The sequence below is a fragment of the Neolamprologus brichardi genome, chromosome 11 (genome assembly GCF_056152115.1).
Source record: "Neolamprologus brichardi isolate AB-2024 chromosome 11, ASM5615211v1, whole genome shotgun sequence".
NCBI lineage: Eukaryota > Metazoa > Chordata > Actinopteri > Cichliformes > Cichlidae > Neolamprologus > Neolamprologus brichardi.
Genome location: NC_142114.1, coordinates 28,742,877 through 28,760,919, shown reverse-complemented (window position 1 = coordinate 28,760,919; position 18,043 = coordinate 28,742,877). Strand labels below are relative to the sequence as shown.

Below are 18,043 nucleotides of genomic sequence, written 5' to 3'. Positions count from 1 at the left end.
AAAAGTACTTGGGTTGTGCAGCAGGACAATGATCCAAAACACACCAGCAAGTCTACCGGTAATCTGAATGGATAAAAATAAATAAAATGAAGGTTTTGAAGTGGCCTTGTTAAAGTCAGGACATAAATGTGACTGAGATAGTTCGTAAACAGGATGTTCATGCTGAAAAACCATCCAATGTGGCTGAAACAATTCTGCAAAGAAGACTGAGCCACCGTTGATCCACAGCGAAAAGACTCGCTGTCACTTTTTAGAAACACTTGATTGTAGTTGTTGCTGTTAAGGTTCGCTCAACCAGTTAAGTTTAACTTTTCCACACAGGCCCAGTAGGTTTGAAAAACATTATTTTTTACAATCATTTAAAAAGTGCATTTTGTATTTGTGTAACTTTGCGTATCTTTGTTTGATGAACTGAAACATATAAATGTGACAAATATGCAAAAACAAGAAATCGGGACGGGGAAAATGTTTCACAGCACTGTATGTATGAACACACTACCAGTAGAAGGAGTGAAAACATACCAGCATTAGCAGCTGGTTCCAAATAAAATCCAGAATAAACTTGTTAACATTCTGATACGAGCTCAACATCTGCATCCTACTGTAGGAAAAACCTGCCACAGAGCTGCTACCTGCTGCTGTACAATAACTATGCTGCTAAACTGGGAGGAGGGGAGTGTTGCCTGTTCTTCCTGCCCAGCGAGGTCAGGGTCCAGGCCTCAGGACAAAGGTGTGTCCAGAGCAAAGGCCTCTAAAGATGCCGCAAAGTTTCGAGTGACGGATGCGTTGTTGGTTTTGTATGTTTTTGTCACAAAAACACGTAAAGTATATCAGCAGTACTTTGCATTGAATATGCGTCTATGGTGAGGGAACACTTCAAGGTAAGTAGGGCTGCCACAAACGATTATTTTGATAGTGATTAGTCACCGATTATTTTTGAGATTAGTCGACTAATCAGATCATCATCCATTGGACTTAAATGTACAGCTTATTGCACCAGCAGCATCTGCTCTTATATAACTATCATTAGCTTACAGCTTGAAGTGTTTAAGGTATGTGCTAACTAAAAATAAAGACAAGATGATAGTTTATTACATTTTAATGAAATTTGCAGATTGTTTCGGTTAAGTTTAATAAACTCCTTGCTATCTAAAATATAACAGGACACCGGAGTATATTCTCGAGCATCTCACACTTCTGATAATCAGCTGTCTGCTTGACGTTTATTCAGCTGTGTAAAAACTCTAACTTTAATCTCAGCCAAACAGATTTACTCAGGAACAAATAAAATACTGAAAAAAAGCAGAACAATAACATTTTTAAGTTATCTAAGTGACTTATATATCATGTTTAACCTGAGTAGCGAAAGACAGCAGTGGGTTTGAAAACGATTTGCCCGAGTCCGGTGTTCTCACGGCTCTAGTGAGCCTTGCCCCCGGCTAGCTTTCGAGCTAGTGGGTCACAGACGTCTCCGAAACCTAGGAGTGCTTTTGAAAATATGTGGCGTCTTGATAAACTGAGCAGATATTTGAGGTTTACACAGCTACATTCTCGCTTGAAAATATGTTAAACGTTTATTTTGTGACCCAGAAAGAATAATAAGAGTAATATTAAGACTAAGTAGCTGCCGCCATTGTTGGAAACTGAGCTGGGCTGCTGCTTCTTCTTCTTCGGGGTTTAACGGCAACTGGCATCCTTGTACATGCAGTGCTGCCATCTTCTGTTTCAGTCCGTTATTACACTCTTAAATCCTACTACTTATTCCTGCGTCTTTTGTGATCTTACAAAGCTTCAAACGACGCGTCGACTATTAAATCAGTCATCGACGATTTTGATAGTCGACGTAATTGTGACTAGTCGACTAATCGTGGCAGCCCTAAAGGTAAGACCTCATCAGCCCTAAAGCCTAGGAACGAATGCTTCTCCCTACCTATAGATACTGACCCAGTTAGAGTGGTTTTCTAGTCAGTCTGAATTTTGTAGTAAGTGTTTTTTTAATTCTCCTGAAATGTGTGTCATGTGAATTGTTGTAGGCCACAAAAGTCTGAACAACAGAGTTGCTCCTCGGTCACATTCTTCAGATAAAAACAGTCCTTGGGTGCTTTGAAAGGCGCCATTTTTAAATAAAATGTATTATTATTACTATTATTATTATTAAAAAACAGAGACTAACAGGTGTTTGTTTAATACGTGAACTATGCAGACCACAAACACTGAGTAATGCCTGAATGAATCCATGCTTCTAACAAAAGAAAGAAGGGAACATTCAGCAGCGTGTGAAACAAAACCGTCTCTGAAACCTGAAATGGTTTTTCAGCAGCCTGACAGAATTTCTCCACAGTGCTTTTAAAATAGCTGCAGGCACCCACCCACCCACACGGTGCTCAACTATTCTTAACATCACCATGGGGACGCTGATAGACGCGCTGATGTACAGACATCACAAAGGCTGAACCATGTCCATATTTGGAGCTGCTCATAACTGCTCTGACTGATCTTCGCATCAAAGAGGACGTCATCTACTGAAGGAGCGGAATGGAAGTGAGAGGATGTAACACGGGACGCAGGAGTGCAGCGCTCGCGACGGGGGCTTCAGGAAGTACCCACGTCCGGGTTTACACACTTAACTTTGATACAGTATAATAATTATACAGAGGACTGAAACTACTGGCATCAAAAAGTTATGTATATATGCCCTAAAATATGCCAAGATTTCAATAATAATAATAATAATAATAATAACAATAATAATAATAATAATAGTACAGTAATAGAAAATAAATCATATAATTATATAAAAATTAAAAAAATAAAATTAGTTGTTATAAAAAAAAGATGGTAAGATCATTTAATTTTTTTTAATTTTTTTAAATTTCCTTTTACCATTATTAACTTTCATTTAATATTTATGTGTGTATTTATATTTGTATTTGGTTTACATTATTTATTTTTGTTTGACAAATTTACTCCTATTCTTTCTGTTTTTTCTTTTCACCTACTGGTTGATTGAGCTGGTAATTTATTTCATTTATTATTTAATTTTATAAATCAGTTATTTTTCTGTATACGTAGATTACAACTTTTTAAATGTCACCAGCGCTCGAAAAGAAAAACAACAGCCACACCTGACTGGCTGCATTTATTCAGCTGATCACCTCCAGATGTGTTCCAGCTGTTTTGAGTTTGGCATCAATGAACAAACGTGCAAAGTGCAAAGTTTACAATGAGATCATTTGAATGAACACTGATCAACTGCATGAAGCATAAATAAATAAATAAATAAATAAATATACAAGCAAGATGCAAACAATGAAAAAATAAATAAATAAATAAATAAATAATAATAATAATAATAATAATAATAATAATAATAATAATAATAATAATAATTTATTAAAGTAAAAATGACTAAAGGGTAAAAATAACAGAAACAATTTTTAAAAAAAAAAAAAGACTGTAAATAAAGAAAATGAATAAGTCAATGCATAAACATATAGAAGCAGAATTAATTATTTTATTATTAATTCCAATAATCATTTTATATTTATATTTTGTAAGATATTAACATGTAATTGAGTCACACTGAGATGCATTTAAAATTTGGCAGTTTCAGTCCTCCATATTTGAACTAGAGTAGTGCAGCTCAAACTGAGTATTTTATACATTTTCTTTCCTAAACTGACCTTTTAGTTTATATTTATATTATTAATAATATTCTGTTTAATATAGCCTAACATAGCTGGAAACTTCAGACGTCATCACATTCAGGACTCTTTGTGGTCTTCATTCGAATGCACAGAGAAACTGCATATGAAGCTTCACTAACAATACCCGTTCACTCTTAATGAATCATTTCTATATGCCTGCATCAGACTGTTGACATACCTGCGCATGGAGCGCCCCGCGCAGGTAGCACTCCCTCCACAGGCCCATGCAGGGGCCCATAAGAAGGGGCAGTAAGGGCTCGTAGGGGTCAAGTGGTCCTTGAGGTCCAGACGTAGATGTGAGGGCCTGGGGATACTCAACTAGAGCCCAAGCTTTCAGCAGTCTCTCCAGGCCAGGCACATTCTCAGAGGACAGCGCCCTCCGGTGGCTCTTTTTGTAAACACCTGAACTGCTGCTGCTGCGCCACGGAAGCAGGTTAGTTGGACAGGAGAAGGTGCCCCGCGAGAGCAGAAACACTGAGCCCGGGACGGCGTCGGTCAGCTGGTGGGCAGATGTCAGAGGTCAGAGTCAGGCAAACTTTAACACATTTGAACTGAAAACATTTGGCGTTTTAACTTTTTAGACATTTTCTCTGGGAACCTGCAGGTTCTACTTCTCCTCTACTTAATTCCACTGATTTGCATTTATCTAGATAAAAGTAAAATAATACATCTGTAAACTGAGAAGATCGTTTAAAGGCCATTATGGACAATCAAGACAAGTGAGTTTGAAGTGGCTGCATCTTTAACGAGTACCATAAGCAGGAGCGGTGGTATGACGCAAACATCCAAGTTCTTAAGATATCAGTCTACTAAAAATATGCATGTGAAAACCTCTGCAACAGCTCTTCTTCTCTTCACAAGTTAAACTTGTGTGTTTACTAATTGCTGCTTAGGTAGAATCCAATCTGAAGTCTTAAGTGTCGCTGTCCAACCAAAAGCAAAAACATCCCACACCCATTTCTGCTGATATACCTTAACACAGACTAGACTAAACACGGCCACTAGGGGGACGTGTTGCACCATGCGGTAGACGAGCCAGCCTCACCCTGTGTTTGTCGGGGTTGGTGTTGAGGTTGCCGTTGAGCAGCGGTTGGAGCGGAGGAGTCGGGGGCACGGGCTGCGTGAAACGGCTTTGTCTCGGCTTGCTGTACTGCAGGGACCAGTCCCACACCGGGGGCAGAGGAGGGTCAGACGGATCTGTGGAAGAATCCGGATGCAGCACATCTCTCCAGCCGTTGACGGGCGTGTAGCACTGCCCGAGGTTCTGAGTATAGCGGAGTCAGGAGGTGTCATTTATTATGAAAATGTCTGTTTTCTGCAGTCTACATCTTCCTACTCATCATCATCATCATCATTACAATCATCTGGAGAATCAGAGTCAGCATTTGTTGTTCTAATTAATGAGGAGCAACTGCATGTTAATCAATTACTTCACCACTATTTGAACTAATCATTAGTTGTGTTCAGTACCTGGGAACGTTTGCATCTCTCTCGCTGGCAGTTTGCTAGGAAGGTGGAGAAGAGTGGCAGGTGGATGCTGTCATGCAGCGCCAACAGGAAGTCTTCTGTCAGCTGGAAGCGAGAGGGATACTGGGACCACAGCTGCCAAACGCAGTCCAGGAAGAGCAGGAAGACTGGAGCCTTGAAGGAAAGATCAAGAGAGAGAGCATAGTAAATAAAGTTAGAGCACAAACAGGAAGAGATGAATGATGGAAGTGAGAGACAGAAGGTGAAGGAGGAGGAAACAGAAGCAAAATAAGGGCGAAGGTGGGACCTGCGTTAGAAACCAAGAGCTTTGGAAACTTGTGTTTGTTAGGAGGAAAAATAAATGGGTTCAAAAATGGCCGCTCACCTCCTCCTTGTCGTTGTCACGGTGGTAGTTAATGCGGCTGTAGAAGCGGTGCGCACCCATCACCCACTCCTTCTGCACCAGACCCTGGAAACCATACATTGTCCGACAGTGGGGGTCACACATCACCTGCACCAGGCTGGAGACCACGCAACTCATGTCCCGGTCCTCCACCTCTGTGACAGAACAGGAAGAGCACATGCTGAAAGCCGCGCCTTCTATTCGAGTAGCTCAGCAACAGCAAAAACCAAACAATCCAGCAAGTGATTCATCACTTCTGCTCTTAACGCTCAACTCAGAGTGCAGGAAAACGGTAACAGACCCAAACTGAGCATGGCTCTGTCCTTTCAGCCTAGCTGGTAGAGAAAGTGAAAGATCAGCAGCAAGCAGTAAACATCCTCTGCTGAAAACAGCCATTGTCTGAGCAATGTAGTGTTACACTGAGTGTGCAACAGGAAGCCAGACCAGATGGTCAGAAATCCGCCAAATGTCTGTAAAATGAGTCAAAATGAAATCTAAAGGAATATTACAAACGACCATCTTCTGAAATGCTCCTTTGTTTGATTTGTTTACTTCACGTTCATGCACAGCGTGGCCAGAGGCCAACAAAAGTTTAACGTCAGTGGGAGACTAAACAATGAAAACCTCAGGACTCAGAACAACAACACAATCATCCAGTGATTTTCCATCCCATTCAAAGTTAATGTGCAAGTAAACATGACTGGTCTGGATAAAGTATGCGAGACTGGTCTGTGTTACCTTATTTGACAGAAATAGTTTAGATTTCATGTTTTTCTAAGCATCTGATAAACAAAAACATCTGTTACATTTAAGTAAATAATAACCCTACAACTGCTTTGCTGGGCACTGAAAATTCCTCTGTGGAAGAAAACCATGTCATCTGCTGGCAGAGCCGCTCTCTGTGAAGCCGAGTCCCAGTCAGGCACGCTGAGGTCACCCTCGCAGCATGCTTGGGTTTACCCGGCCTGCCTAGTAGCGTTTCCTCGTCACCTGATCCGCCTCGCTGCCGAGCGGTGATCAGTTGACGGCTCGGGTCCAAACAAACAAAAGTCAGCACGTTCCTCTTTGCAACACAGAGACGCACCCCCTCTGCACCTCCTGCCACATAAAGCAACATTAGCCCAGCATCCATCCAGGAGCTTGGTGTGCAGAGGTCTTCTTTCCCACCACAGCAGGGCCCGACTGCACATGCCTGTAAGGCTGATCGATCCACGTACACTAAAGACAATGAGTCTTTCAGCTTATTCAACAGAATGTCCTTTTATGCTCCATTGGAAGGGGGAACGGTATCATCCTTGGTGGGGTGACTAAAACCTCAAACGTTTCTTTACGCAGGGAAAACCTTGCAGAGTCATCTGACACTTGAATAGAACAAAGTGCCAATAACACCGCATCACACTTATAAATAACCTTAATGGATCCATGTGCCAACAACAGAAGTTTAAACCAAAAAAGAGATTCAAAAGTCCACCAAAATACGACGTCAGACAGAATATTTTCCTTGAACTCATTAATTAAACGCTATAATTAAATTAGAAGGCCACATGCCTTTCTGCTGTCTGATCTCGTGTGAAACCACAGTTGCAAGCAGGTGTAACTGTGTCCTTAAAAGCATGTTGCATGGGGGCTTATTGACAGTGTGCATGTAGGCTCAGCGGAGTGTGATTGTCCGCGGTATACGTCTACTCCAAGGTAAGCCCTAATGTGGCATTAATGAGAGGGAAGTGCTGTGAATAATGAATGAACTGAATAATATGAGACGGGCTCTGGAGTCACGTGACTCACCTTGAAGTGCCACAGTCAGGTGACCACCACGAAGCAAGCAGGCTACCTCTGAAGCCTTCCTCAAACAGGACCTGGAGGCACAGAGGCAGGTTCGTGATACGCACCAGAATCAGAAATACAGTTACAAAACCTAACAAACACGATTTGCATATTGTATATTAGTGTTAGCTATAAAGTTATTCCCATTTTTAAATGCTGTTAAATGAGGCTTGCAAACTTTCATGGCTTCGATTTGTCTGCAAAATGTTCAAGGTTTTTACAGGACACTGAACACAGGTTTTTGAATTCTTTAGCCAGCAAACTGTCAAAAAGGCTTCGTTTTGTTAGACTCGTGTCTTCTGTTAGGGATGATATGCACTGCCAGTCTGGCCAATCAGAGCCGTTACCTTGTGTAGTCTAGCCAGTGGGTGCTTTCCAGGGTAGATAACCATTTGTCATCAGGCACCGACACAGATGTGGAGATATCTACAAGTCAAAACAGAAAAAGAGCACCCGATCATATTCAGGCAGCATCATAAATACAAGTGCATGAAAGAAGAAATCAATTTCTGCAGTTTGGAGACTGAAGTTTTAAATACCTTTAAAATATTATGTATTCTCATCGATGTCTCACAAATGTCTCATTTGTTGAAAATCAGTAAATGTGGCACCTACTGAGTGTTTTAATACTGCTGTGTGGTTATTACTGCCAACGCCACGATCAATAATTTTCTCCCTAAAAGTGTAAAACGCACATAAATGCAAATGAAGGCCGGCTAAGATGATCCTCAGTTCAGACTAATTTTCTAATCTAGTTGTGGTGAAGATGGACCAGAGTTTTCATTTCTATAATAATCCTCTGGACTGTGAAACACTCGCACACAACGAGACAAAACACTGAGGTGACAAACGTGTGTAGTACTGTGACCTTTACACACTGTTCCTGTGTGTGTGTGTGTGTGTTTGTGAGTGTGTGTGAGGCAGACAGAGAGACAGATAGAAAGATGGCTCAGCATTTCCAGTAGTTTGAGACCACTGTGGGCTCTGGCCTCTCTGCTCTTAAGTGGAATGTGCTGCCTGTGCTCATATGACAAAAGCACCAGTAAGGGCCGTCTCACAAAGAGTGTTGTGATCTGAGCAGGAATGCCCCGAACAACTATTTAAACCAGGAGAGAATGATCTGGAAACACATGACTTTAACTAAACACGTCAGGGTGTGATTTAAATCAAAAGACTGTTCAGGAAGTAGGAGAAATGCAGAAGCTTAACACGGAAATTTCATAGACTGCTTAGAAAAGATAGATGAAGCATTTTGGCCGTCACCGTCACAGTGCTCTGAATCAGAAGTGACAAACAAGAGGATGAACTCACCGAGACATGACTTGTTAAATTCAAGGTGAATAAAACTTCATCTTCATCTCCAATCTGCTTCAAAATGGGGCCATAATTTATGAAATGATAATCACGCATCAAATAAGTCTTTAACCCTTTAAGACCTACCATAGAACCAAGTCCGCCAGAGCTTATATTATATTTTTACATGCTGTGGAGCCATTTTTGGGAGCATTTCAAGTTGCTATACATCAATACAACTGTTATAGACAATATTTTAATATATGTATGCATTAAGCGCATAGTAATTACATAAATTGCAAAAAAAGTGCAATAAACTACAAAAGAATTGAAAATCGTTTTTGTTTTTTTAACATATATTTCTAGTTAGAGAAATTTAAGAGGCTTATCCCTCAAAACTGTAAATACAAACAAGTTGCAAAAATAGTTTACAACAACAGGAAATTTATTTTGAGTGTCTTCATAGTTTTATTTTTGAAATACACCAATTTTTATATACTGCAGGAAAAACGAAAAAACAATCCTATGATGCAAACTTGCAAAGAAAACAGCATGTGCATCAAAATAAACTATTTCCAGCAGTGCAATTCGAGTTCTAACCATCCCAGAAACTATTCAGAAAAGTCAAACATGACTTATACAAACACCAGTATATGCTTTTAAGGCCTACAAGTAAAAAAACTACATTTTCCGCAAAATGACGTCACTTCTGGTTTTGGGCAGGTCATGGCGGACGTGTGATAGTTCGTGCTGATGGACGTAGGAAGTGTTACAAACAGCTGATCGGATCGGCAAAGCGTGTTTCTGGAATATTATGTTTTTGTTGCTGCAAGCGCTTTTTATGCAGTTTTTGCAAAGCTATATGTGGAAGGAAACTGTGACCGAGGACAAGCTGATGGCATAAGATGTAAGTACAACTCCTCTGGTTTCATATGCAAAAAAAATTATTGCGCTAGCTCACGCAGTTCTGGTTCTACCGGGATTTAAAAATAGTTACGCAAAACGGAGCGTGCCCGCTCCGACCGGCTTTAAAGGGTTAACCTCCTAGGACCTGGCGTCCACATATGTGGACATCACATTTTGGGTTATTTAGACCAAAAGTCTTAGGAGGTTAAAGCAGCAACTGAGAACTCTTTAGAAAATTAGTTACTGATGTCACAAAAGAAGTGACTCCCAGACTTCTATACAATCCATCCTCTGCTGCTTATCCTTTTCAGGGTTGCTGGCGGGTACACCCTGGACAGGTCACCAGTGTGTGGCAGGGCTGACACATATGCACAAACAACCATTCTCACTTACATTCCTATCCTCACTAACTGCATGTCTTTAGACTGTGGGAGGAAGCCAGAAAGAACCCACCAAACAAGGGGGGAACATGCAAGCCTGATGGAGGAATTGAACTCAGGACCTTCTTGCTGTGAGGCCACAGTGCTAACCACCGTGCCACTGTGCTAAATATTGCCCCTTTTGTGACCCTTCAGATCACACGTGTCCTGACAGAGGTTTATATGAGCAGCGGATTATCAATAACGGCAGTTGTGATGCCTCCTTTCTCCTCTCTGCGCTGTGTGTAAACACACATTCAGGTGTGGACGTGTACGTTTCTGTCCTTACCTCCCAGACAAAGGGCGCGCAGGCGGCTGTGTGCCAGCTGGATGTCGGCAGGCGAGGGCAGCTCCTCGCCCAGCTCCACCACCACACACAAAGAGGACTGGCAACCAAACAGGATCATCTCCAGGTTTCTACACGAGAGCACATCCAGCTGTTAACGAATGGCAACGAGCCGGCCGTACTTTGTGAAACATTTGTCACAGGCAGTGTAACATTTGTGAGCAAGCTGATATCGCTTTACATCGTTGATGAGATTCACTTTTTCCAAAAAAACCTGAATGAATCATTTCTGAGCAATAAAGTAACCAAAAATATAGCAAAACGATACAAATTAAAACTCTTTTATGCAAATTTATATGTATATATTTTTTCAGAAAGTCTGAAAAATCTTGCAGTTACTTCATGGTTTGTGTTTACAGGGTTACAGCTATCCCCTCTTTCAGCAGCAGGGACAAAAGGCTTCTACATACTGGAACATACAGAGCTCACAGGTCAGACACTGAGGACACAACAGGCTTTAAAATAGTTATTAAAATCTTAAAATCTCATAAGTTCTCTTAGGCCTACGGGAGAGCAGTTAGCTCAGGTATTTGTCTGACACAGTGATGGGGGCGTCCACACTGGTACGTTGTACTAAAGCTGTTGAGCATTTAATAAGGTGTCCATGGCGCTTCGTTCATGCATAAAAACAAATGTCTATCAGCTGAATAATCAAGGAGGCAGAAAACTGAAATAATACACGCAAAAAAATGAAACTGACCACTGATGGATGCCAATTCATTCCCCGAATCCTACATGACACCGTGGAATTTTCTGTGCCGTGGAATTCAAACCCACAACATAACATATGGATATAAATCTATGAAGTGGCCCTTTGGGAAGCAAATGTGCAAAGCAGACTATTATTTCCCCAGACAGAAGGAACTGGTTCAAATGTCGTTTCAGCTCGGAGGGAAAAGTTGTCCTGATTTTGCCAAAAGCTTCGCAGTTAATACTGAAAAATTACAGTTGGTGTAAAACGATTCTGCAACATATTCTGACCTCACACGTTAAACTGCAACCTCATGCTTCTTTCACGATTTGCAATATTCACCTCAAAGTGTTCAGTTTCTCTCGTTCGTTCTTTGTGTTCATTAATAGATTTTTTCGGGTGATAGAAATAAATTAACTGTGGTGCAAAGAAGACATTCGTTTTCTGAAAAGTGTTTTTGGCTGACAGACGATTGGTTGTTAAACCTGTTATAAGCAACTGTGCACACAGGTGAGTTAAAGCAGAAGAAGGTTTTAAAATGATGAATCTGAGCATCTTCAAATGTAAATGTATCTAACAAGCCATGTGCAGACACTTTCATTAGTCTTCTTAGTCTGAATCTTCATTCTAGACTCAAGCTTAGGATCTGGAGTCCAGCAGACGACCTGTTATTACTTTACTGTAACCTGTAGTTTGCTGTGTGAAAGTTACACCCTACAGCTCAGACTGAAGTGCGGGTGGTCAAATGTTGATGCACTAGAATTTGCAAAGCACTGAACACACACACACACACACACACACACACACACACACCTGATGTCATCTTTCTCATGGTAGATGTTATTCTGGAAGCTGGCCATTCGCAGTAGATCACTGCCTCTGGGATGTCGCCAACACCAGCGCTGTGACACAAAACAGTTTCACCCTCTTTAATAACACGTTCTTACTGCAGCATTCGTCTTATAATTAGTCTCGCTGGAATGATAATAAGCAGCGAATGCAGACACATGATTGCAGCTCAGAGATCATTCTGACATAATATATTAAAGACACTTGGGAAGCAGCACCGAGTCTGAGGAACTTCTGTTTTTTCATTTGAGTTGCAAGAAAAGTTTTAAATGTTTCTCTTATCCAGTTCAAGGTGTTGTACAGGGTTTACTATTCAGTCTCGTCTGTCTGAGATTTACCCACAAGTAATGGATCAGTGTGAGAGATGTCATGCCACCCCATGTGACCTAGGCCATATGTTCTTTCTGTGCCCAAGACTCCATGGCTTCTGGAGTCAGTATTCAGTTATTCTTTCCAAGGCTCTTGGGACCCAAATCTGCCTGGACCCTTTTCTAGCTGTTTTTGGGCTTCCTGTCAACACTGGTCTAACCGACCCTACACACTTCAAAATATTCGCCTTTACATCACTTTTGGCTAGACGTTGCATCTTACTCCTTTGGAAATCTTCAAAGCCACCTTCAGTTTCTTTTTGGTTTAGAGATGTGATGTCATTTCTTAAATTGTAAAAGATAGGCCTTGTGGCGAAGGGCAAATACAGAGAATTTTATCGTATCTGGGGCCCCTTCGTAAACTATTGCAAGTCATTAAACGCTCTACCAGCTGATTAATATCATATCCCCCCCCCCCCCCTTTTTTTTTGTTTTTTTTGTTTTTTTTTGTTTTTTTGTGTTTGTTTTGGGTTTCTTCTTAGGTTTTGTTTTGTTTGTTTGTTTTTTTTAATTTTATTTAAGCGTGTGTGTGGGTGTGCCTGTGTGTGTGTATTATCGTATCTGTTCATGTAAGAAAAACTAAAAAATATGTGAGGGGAACAGATTGTATTGTCATTGTAAACTAATGTACACTTGTCTCTCAATAAAAATATGAAAAAAATAAATAAAATAAATGTTTCTCAAGGCAGGAAGATATCTGTGAAAATAGTGCTTCTGGGTGCTTTCTTGAGTTCTTGGACACAAATGTGGAATATTGTAACAGCATCCCCACAGCCCAGCTCTGCATGTGTTTGCAAAAAATCCAGCTGAATATTTTCTGAAGCATATACTTCCAAACACTTCCTACAAATTGGTGAATCACAAATGGCAAAGTGTTCATTTAAAACAAAACATGACTCCAGAACACTCACAGGGATGCGTCCTTCGTTGAAGTGGGCGAAGCTTTTCTTCAGCTCGGTGTCTAAAACCTTCTGTGGGACCACGATGAAGCGAGGCAGGCTGACAGGAAGCAGAGAAAAAGTGCTCCGTTTTATTGACAAGATATAAATAGCAAATTTACAACAGCAGTGGAAAATGTATGAGTCATTGCATATAAAAGAAATGTAAAAAACTTAGAGCGCCATCCTTTGAGGCGTTTATCCTCGGCTTATGTTTGTAAAATGAATCTTTCTCTTATCGAGGACGAGCAACATTCCTGAAATGTGCTGCTTTACTAAAGAGGGGATTGGTGGGAAATCTGATATAACACTGACAGACAACATGTGTTTTATTACGTTACATACCTGGTTAGTGTTATGTGTGGTTGAATTTACCTGGTTGACATTTCAAAGCGGTCATTGACTGAGCTGACCCTCCAGCTAGTGGCTCCGCAGCGTTCCAGCTCCTGCTCCCAGTCCGAGGCCGATTCAAACCAGTTCATGTGGGCGTCTCGGCGACGGTTGCTTAGAAACTGCTTCATTTCTGTAGGCGGGAAGTGATTGAAACACTCGTTTTGATGCTCGCGGCACTTTAAAGGTGCAAGATCAGGTGCAGCGTGATCGTTCTGTGACTGCTTTGAATAGTATTTTATACAAACACCACACTATTCATTTTAAAGGCAGGATTTAAACCTAATCTTAATGGGAGTCCAGCAGTGAAAGGAGTTATAATTTTACTGTTTAGCTTCTCTGGTATAAGTTACCGGGCAGAAACAGAATTTTTAAAAGCACTGGCTGCTCAGCAAGCAGGCATGGCTTCTTAGGAAACCTATTCTGAGCTTTTGCATCCTTTTCCAACAAAACTCTTTTTGGAGCACAGAAGAAACTATTTCTCTGGGTCAGCCGCGGGAAAAAACTTGGGATGCCTGGGACATATTTCTCTGTGCAAAGGGTGAAATATGTTATCAGTCTTTCTTGTGTGCATTTATTTAATCGCACAAAAGCTACAGCACCAAGCTGAATATCATAAAGCTTGGTGGAGACACGGCGCATGGGCAAAGAGAGCGACCGTTTCGTGTTGGCGTCAAACAGAGCGTGGACGCTGGCAGAGGTGAAAATCTTCTTGTATTATTCAAAACACAAAGAGCTGACCACACACTGGACACACTTGACCCATAGGGCAGAGGTGAACTGTAGGTCATCTAATGACTTGTTTCAGAGGGGGGCTTGCATTATTTATCCAAGAACTGGCATTCATCCTCAGCCTGGCCAGCCTAGCGTAGCTTGAATGTAGCACACTAAGCATACTATACTGTAGAGACGGGCTCAAATGTCCCTATATGGAGGGCGGGTGTTTAGAGCAGGCCTTTGTTAACGACATGTGAGTTGTGGCTCGTTTGCATTTGAAGCTGAGAAGCTTAATTAAGAGAAAAAGAGGAAAGAACGTAAAACGAGGTTTAATCTTTCCCACAGCGACACTTTAAATCATTGTTAACATAAACTTCTGCTGAATGCAATGAAAGATTATCTCACATATGTTTTCAGAGAGAGTATTTTTACTGTGGCAGCACAGAGGGAGTGTTTTTAATCTCGCCAGCCACAGAGGATGTGAGTGTTATGTGTCGTTATAGTCTGAACAGAAACCATTTTCGTCCCACTTTTAGGATCTGCAACATCACAGTCGGATGATGGAAATCGACAGGAGCAAAAATAAAAAAAATGATAATGAGCTGAAGTCACAGGAGGGAAATGATAAAGTGTGATCACAGCTTTAGTACATTCTGCTTCGGGAGCTGGAATGGGTGAGAACCACACTTAGTCATGTGCTGTGCTTTAAATCTGTACGAGTGTGTCCTAACACATTCCTGCAGTGCTTCTGATTCACGACAGCATGCGATTCTCACTTTAACTGAGCTGTTGTTCCTGTGAATATTCATTAGAGCTAAAATATGCACAGAATGACAGACAGATTGTAATAAATACTTTAGATCATTGACTCGCAGTCATTTTAATATCATTACCATCCCAGCAGGCACGCGTGAGGCAGCAGTGCCCCAAGAAGCGTTTCTGTGGCTGCATCCATACGGACGAGAACAAAACAAAGTAAGCTCAAAAGCACGAGTGTTATTAAACGGCTCCTGGGAGAGCCGACGGTTTACAGAATGACAGACAGGCTGCCAGAGAGATAAGATACCGTCTCTGTGCCAGGAAAGGAGTGGACAGCTGTATACTTTAATCTACTCACCTACACTGCCGAGGGCGGCGTTCTGGAAAGATAACACAGACCCTGGTTTGGGAGGCTGGTAGGTCTTAGCGATGCTGTAGGTCATCTGAGGAGGGAAACCACAGTGAGTGCATCAACATGACAAAGGTCGTCGGCTTTCACCACAGCGTCTGATCACTGGGCTGTGGCATAGATCAGCTTCTCTAAGGATACATGCTTAGGCTAAGGAGACACCTCTTGGACTTGCGACTCGGGAGTGAGGCGGTCAAAAAGGAAGCAGACGACTCGCATGTCCCTGCAGTAAAGCACCAGCTCCTCCGGAGTGAACTTCAGCGAGGAGTTTGGTGTCACCAGCTTGGTCCTGTTTGGGCCCACTGCAACACGAGAGCAAAGATGCAAAGTTACATTTTAGATTCATAGACGACTCCAGAGCCCAGCGGAGTCCTGGAGTAGTTTTAAATCAGCCTGCAAACTGAAATAAAACTTTATACATACAGCAAAATGTTTCCCATAGACTTAAATATTATTTGAGAAGCAAGGTATGTGAAAAGATGTCTCACTTTATTAAAACAGTGGTAGTCCATCAGACTGCACCAGTATGAGAGCAGCAGAATCGCCAGGCAACTCAACTTTCAAAATAAGAGTGGATTATCCACTGATGATAAATCAAAAATATAAAACGTGTCCAATACTCTACATATAATCCCTGTGAGCCCTTATACACAACAGTCCTCCCCACCTTCTATTCCAGGCTAGGCTTTGTGAGGGGCAGCCAATCAGCTGACTTAAACAGAGGGGGCTCTGTTTGAAGGGAGAGGAACAAATGCTGCTTGTTTGACACAGAGAATGAACTGAGGGGCTGCAGCAAGGCTCAGTGAATGATAAATAAGGATTATTGTGAGTTGCGATACACGCAAAGACTTTGTGTACCAGGATGAAAGCATGAACCTGGAAATGAGCATCATCAGTCCCCTTTAAGCCCTTTTGAATCAAAGCCAGTTTTTTTGCCAACTTCCTGACAGCGATACTGATAAAAATAAATATCTCAGTTAACAATCTGCACATTATCAGACTGTTCTTTGAACTTATTTTTAGTAACTTTTGCGTCATCGTGTTCACAGTAAGTGACATGATAGACAATTTATCTATGCCGTGACTGGAAGTCGTATAAAGGCAACAATTTACCAAATAAACATCAATCAATAGCATGAATGGAAACGCTTTTGGAAGTTTTACTCACCAACAACAACTTTCTCTATAGATGCCAAAGCCACATCGTGGTCTCCTAGTAGCACTGGGTCTGCATTGTCCTGCATCATAAATATCATTCAAAGAAATAAAGTTCCCATGATGTCAGATGCACTTTATACATTTTCAAGGGTCATTCTTTTAAAACAGAAGATAGAAACACGCTGTTAACACAAACATCTGTATGTTTTAGTGTTTATTCGGTGCAGCGTAGGGACTCACGTCAGGTTTGGGACTGTCCTGGGGCACAAAGGCCACTCTGAAGTGAGTACAGAAGAGGGTCCCAGACAGCCAGCCTCGTCCTTCCCTGGCAGTCAACTTCTTCCTCACCATAACAGCTCTCTGAAGTACACACTCACCTAAAGAGGACATATGGCTGTTATAAGAATTCATCGACGATACACATCAAGCAGAAGTTTCAGTATTGCACATGTCTAACCATGACCGTGTCCTCTCCTGCACACATAACAGGAAGTATACAAAAGATAAACAAGAAGTATGAAAGAGAGTGGGCTGCAGGGAGTGGGTGTAACAACATCCTTAGACTACAAGTTACGTCCTTGAATTGTTGCAAGTCCTTGACTGGATGGACAGAGAAGAGCAACGAATACAGCGATGCTGTACTGAACCCTGCAAAGCCTGAACCATGAAATAGTCACTTTTTTTAAACCAAAGTGTTTATTGAATATTCTGACAAATCAAAAAAAGAAATGAAATATGAATTTGCATATATAAGTTTTAAGTTGTATCTCTTTTGGTACATCTGAGATTTTGGTTCAATTTAGTGGTTTAAAAAAATGAAAAAACAATGATGCAGATTTTTTTTCCAAGCACATAAACAATCATTTTAACCACAGGTATGGCCCGGCATTCTTTAAAAATCTATTTCTGCTCAAATAACACAAAACAATTGTCCAGAGGTCATCTGCAAATAACCTTTATTCTACAAGCAAAGACGTGCAAGAGAAACCGCTTGGGAGCACAGGAAGTGATGGTGTTTGGATATCATCGACAGGTCAAGCAAATCCAAGTAAACAGTACTATTATTACCACAATATACAACTGGAAGTGTGTGCTGTGGATGTACAGCTTATTGCACCAGCAGCATCTGCTCTTATATAACTATCATTAGCTTACAGCTTTAAGTGTTTAAGGTATGTGCTAACTAAAAATAAAGACAAGATGATAGTTTATTAAATTTAATGAAATTTGCAGATTGTTTCAGTGAAGTTTAATAAACTCCTTGCTATCTAAAATATAACGGGACACCGGAGTAAATTCTTGAGCATCTCACACTTCTGATAATCAGTTGTCTGCTTGACATTTATTCAGTTGTGTAAAAACTATAACTTTAATCTCAGCCAAACCGATTTACTCAGGA

The 18,043-nt window shown here is 41.1% G+C and overlaps 1 protein-coding gene across 1 annotated transcript in view; it reads right to left on the bottom strand.

Moving 5' to 3' along the window:
- Positions 1–18,043, bottom strand: part of mtmr11 (myotubularin related protein 11) — a 45,456-nt gene that overhangs the window by 2,981 nt on the left and 24,432 nt on the right. Inside the window, exons 3-16 of the mRNA XM_006801796.3 lie at positions 16,885–17,021; positions 16,655–16,724; positions 15,649–15,788; positions 15,436–15,520; positions 13,587–13,734; positions 13,185–13,272; positions 11,870–11,958; positions 10,309–10,436; positions 7,749–7,827; positions 7,363–7,433; positions 5,560–5,732; positions 5,178–5,348; positions 4,753–4,971; positions 3,886–4,206 (exon numbers count right to left, since the gene is read on the bottom strand). Of these exons, the coding sequence (XP_006801859.1) occupies positions 3,886–4,206; positions 4,753–4,971; positions 5,178–5,348; positions 5,560–5,732; positions 7,363–7,433; positions 7,749–7,827; positions 10,309–10,436; positions 11,870–11,958; positions 13,185–13,272; positions 13,587–13,734; positions 15,436–15,520; positions 15,649–15,788; positions 16,655–16,724; positions 16,885–17,021 (1,919 nt within the window). The remainder of the gene's footprint in view (positions 1–3,885; positions 4,207–4,752; positions 4,972–5,177; positions 5,349–5,559; positions 5,733–7,362; positions 7,434–7,748; positions 7,828–10,308; positions 10,437–11,869; positions 11,959–13,184; positions 13,273–13,586; positions 13,735–15,435; positions 15,521–15,648; positions 15,789–16,654; positions 16,725–16,884; positions 17,022–18,043) is intronic.